Here is a 4191-nt window from a genome sequence, read left to right on the forward strand (position 1 = left end):
GCAAAAAAAAAAAAAAAAAGAAATGAAGAGCCTCAGGCCTCACCCAGACCAACTGAAATCAGAATTCTTTTTCTAACAAGATCCTCAGGTGACACTTTAAAGTTTGAGAACACTGTGTTAATATCAGAATAATTGTGAAACTTCTATATGCATTATATGGGTTCATAGTCATATTTATTTACATTTCCCCCTTTTCAGGATTTTAATGTATTACCTCACTAACCCTGAGAAATATAGGGTCTTCACTAATACACCGATATAACACTGCTATGTTTGTAGTCATATGTTTCATGATCTATTTGACCATTATTTTGAAGTATTATCAGAAAATTAGCACTTTCCCCAGCCGAATACTCCAAAGGAAGTATAATTCTGTAAGTTTTAGAGTCTAAATTTTTACTTATTGCACTGTTAACTTATTACATGCTACCTGTGTTCTCTGTATAAAGAACTTTATGAACAGATTTCCAAGTCTTTAAGGACACATATTTTAGACAAATTACATAGGAATACACTAAAAGTAATATTTGAATGATTAATATATATTCCTTTATATACTAGAAAAAACAGTAATAAATATTCTGCACATTAAGTTCTATCAATACAAGTAGGCTATTACTCTTCAATAATATGCAAATCCTTGATATACACAAATGTTTCAATGTCCATTAGGGAATAAATGACTATATTTAACATACATTAACATTTGGTAACTTTTCTATCTTAATAGAACCCAATTAAAGAAATTTTAATATGATTAAATGACTATGAAAACATTAAAATGTATATTTATCAGTTAAATATTGAGCCATCTATTTATGAATAACTTACCTATTTAAAACAGTGGTTAAATCAAGGTGTGTACATTTTCTCCACATTATACTTTTCCAGATTTCTATCTCTTTAATACAATTGCTTTCTGGATGATATTTCCTACTGCTAAAACTTAATGCAAATATTTGACAATGTTTTTGCTCTTTGGATCTAACGTTTTGGCACCAAGAAAAGTCCAGATGTACATGTGGAAAACTGCACATTCAAAAGATGAGTTTTAATGAGTAATCAATATAAGGTTAAATTTACTAAAATACTTTCCTGTGCTCATTGGATTTACTGTCAAAATCGTATGTTGGGAGAAGGTGGCAGACCAGTGACTAAGTGTGTTAATAAGTTCAAATAAAAAAGGAAAAGGGAATATCTGTGAACTTATGCAACAAAATATATGTAATTTCATAAAAATATTTATTATTTTTTAACATATCATTATTATAAAATAATAATTATAAAATGTTATTGAAATATTTTAATATATTTTGTTATTAANTAAAATAATAAAATATTATTTTCCCACAATAAAGAAAATCATTAGTCTTAAAAGACATTCACTGTTAACATTGCACAATAAACAACTGGATTCACTAATAAAAATGTCATCAAATTTATCAAACTTCCCAAAAGATAATTTCAAGCACATTCATGATGGAACAATGACAATGACGATGAGAATTTCAAAAGAAATACGTTTTTACTTCCATGAGATGGGTTTCAATCTTTAGATACTTGTAGAGATGCAAAGGGGATATATAAATAGGAATCTACTGTATTAAACATTTTAGTGTTTAATACTTTACTGTTTAGAATAACTATACAATACCAGCAGAGAAATATTTGTTTTCTTAAAGCTGTATTATCTGCTCAAGGCTGGTCTGTAGGAATTTCAGGCAAATAGTTATTTTGGTAAACTAAAAGATGATGTTTTTTATCAAATAAGTATTTGAAGTTGATATACATGAGAACAGACTTTTCCAATTGTTTTTAATGAGCTGCCTCAACAAAGAAATGGTGTTTTAGAACTAACTCTTCTATAAAAAGTAAGTTATAATGCTTACACTTAAGGCCCCTGTGATTTTAAAAAATCAGTATTTAATCAACATACAAGTATTATTCTAACCAAAAAAGTACTTATCACCAAAGAATTTATTTACTTAGCTGTGATCAGTTCTAATAAGCTGTATTACAGGTAGGATGAGCAACTTGTCCTTGTTTGGGACTTTGCTGGTTTCAAAGCTGAAATTCCCACATCCTGAGAGCTACCTCAATTCTAAGCAACCTGGAATGGTTGGTCACCCTAGTCACAGGTCATTTAAATCTTTGTTTTCATAAATAGTCATAAAACAAAATAAAGTCAAGAATAAGACTGTTAATATGATTTAGAAAATTTCAAATTCACTGCAAAGGGGGTAAAATTGATGTAATTATGCTGATTATAAGACTATAATGTCTGCGTAACGTCTGTTTAAAACAAAACCAAAAACAAGTGGTAACTTAATATTTACAGATTATAACATAATCAAAATTGTATAAAATACTTACTTTTGTAAAAATTCTTCAGAGCCACATACATTTAGAATATGATCTTTGGGCAGTAACTGGTCATTTGCACAAAAATGCAGAATTTCTGCAATTAGATCTTTGACGAGATAGTTAGCTAAAGGCAAAGAAGAATAATAAAAGTCAATAAAAGTGTATCATACTGACTAAGAAAAGTTTTTGAGCACAAAATATGACCAACACAGTACAAAGGATTGTAACTGTCTAGCTTCATCAAGGGGAATTAAACTGAGATTCATCTCACTTATCAGTTTGGTTAGATTTAAAGATATTTGGGGAAAATGTTGATTGCAATTCCTTCGATCAGTTCTGTATTCATGTAATATAACAAAGCTAGGTATTGTGTTTCTCATGTTAAAGCCCTTGGTACACTGTAGTTCTGCATCAAAATCTACTGCAGTTTCCCTTAGGGACTTGGGAAATACACTCAGGAACTTGAGTATAGCCAGGCAAAAGTTCCAGGGGGTGCTTTATTCTTTCCATTTTTCAACCTAAGTGAGATCTATTGCTCCTTCTTAGGGTATCAGCATGATAAAAGGATTCTGAATTAACTGGAATATTTTCAGGGCATTTATACTAGTTAATATTCATATTCATGCCATGACATTAAGACAATTCTGTGATGATTGAGATGTTCTTATCAATGTTCTGTCACTGAGACATGGAAATAATATAGACTTTTCATTTTTTAGTTGATCTATGTGAATAAGATATTTTGCTTTTTTGACCTAGTTTCCTCATCTGTTAAATAGGGTTTATAATAGCACGATTTATTTTTCTCAAGAATCTGGTGCGAAGCTATCATAAAAAAAAAATAGACAAATATGGTCAGTAAATGTAAAAGTGTTATGCAGGTTATATTCACTCTGGAATATAATGTTAGTATTAATATTAATAATAACTATATTTTACTAAGCAATTACTCTATTAAGTTCTTTACATGTAATTTCTTGATTATTGTACCTTTTATATAGGTATTATATCCCAAGTTTCAAAGATGAATTGACAGATTTTCAGGAAAGCTATGCAAATTTGTAGAGATTACACAGTTAGTGTTAAGTATCACACTTAAACAATATCGGTTTACTCCAAGGTCTGTGCCCTTAATGACTCCAAGTCTCCACAATTGGTTGTTCTCTAGACTCTAAACAAGATCAGTCAGACTCCAAAGCCACCGTTGGTTCTTATTCCTTTGTCATGTAGTAATTACTCCAGGTTCTATCTTGAACAGCTATATTGTAGAAACTTTAATGAATATCTGCTCTTTCTCTCTCTCCACCTTTTTCTTTAGAACTCAAAATGTAGACATGCTATAGGGTAAAGTCATTTGTCTTCTCATGTTCACATACCATAATCTCCCCTTTTAAGCTCTTACATGAACATGCTATTTAATAGTGGCCAGCAACTGAAGACAACATGACCCAACCTTTGGTCTTTCTGACTGGATCAAAGTGCAGCACCATTGATCTTGGCTGAATAATCAGAATCTGGCTTTTAGGAACTGGGAGTTGGATCCCATAGAGATACAGAACTGTCTGTAGATAGCTAGCCTAGTAGCTTGGCTTCCCACTTGTTTTGGATAAGCAAAGGAAATGAGTGACCAGAGAGTGAGAGACATATGAGAAGCAATTATATGAAATGAAATAAGATGCATACAGGAATTTTGGGCTGCTTGGTTATTTGTGTTTTTCATATATTCCTAATTGTCTGCTGAAATTCATACACTTGAATTCTATAATAAATCCATATATGTATATATGTGTGTGTGTGTGTGTGTGTGTGTATATATATATATATATA

At 30.6% G+C, this 4191-nt stretch overlaps 1 protein-coding gene across 1 annotated transcript in view; it reads right to left on the reverse strand.

Moving 5' to 3' along the window:
• The window catches only part of PIK3C2G (phosphatidylinositol-4-phosphate 3-kinase catalytic subunit type 2 gamma), a 385467-nt gene that overhangs the window by 370710 nt on the left and 10566 nt on the right, over nt 1-4191 (reverse strand). Inside the window, 1 exon segment of the mRNA XM_017888605.1 lies at nt 2374-2488. Coding sequence (XP_017744094.1) covers nt 2374-2488 — 115 coding nt within the window.

Source organism: Rhinopithecus bieti, unplaced genomic scaffold (genome assembly GCF_001698545.2).
Source record: "Rhinopithecus bieti isolate Rb0 unplaced genomic scaffold, ASM169854v2 scaffold_15769, whole genome shotgun sequence".
NCBI lineage: Eukaryota > Metazoa > Chordata > Mammalia > Primates > Cercopithecidae > Rhinopithecus > Rhinopithecus bieti.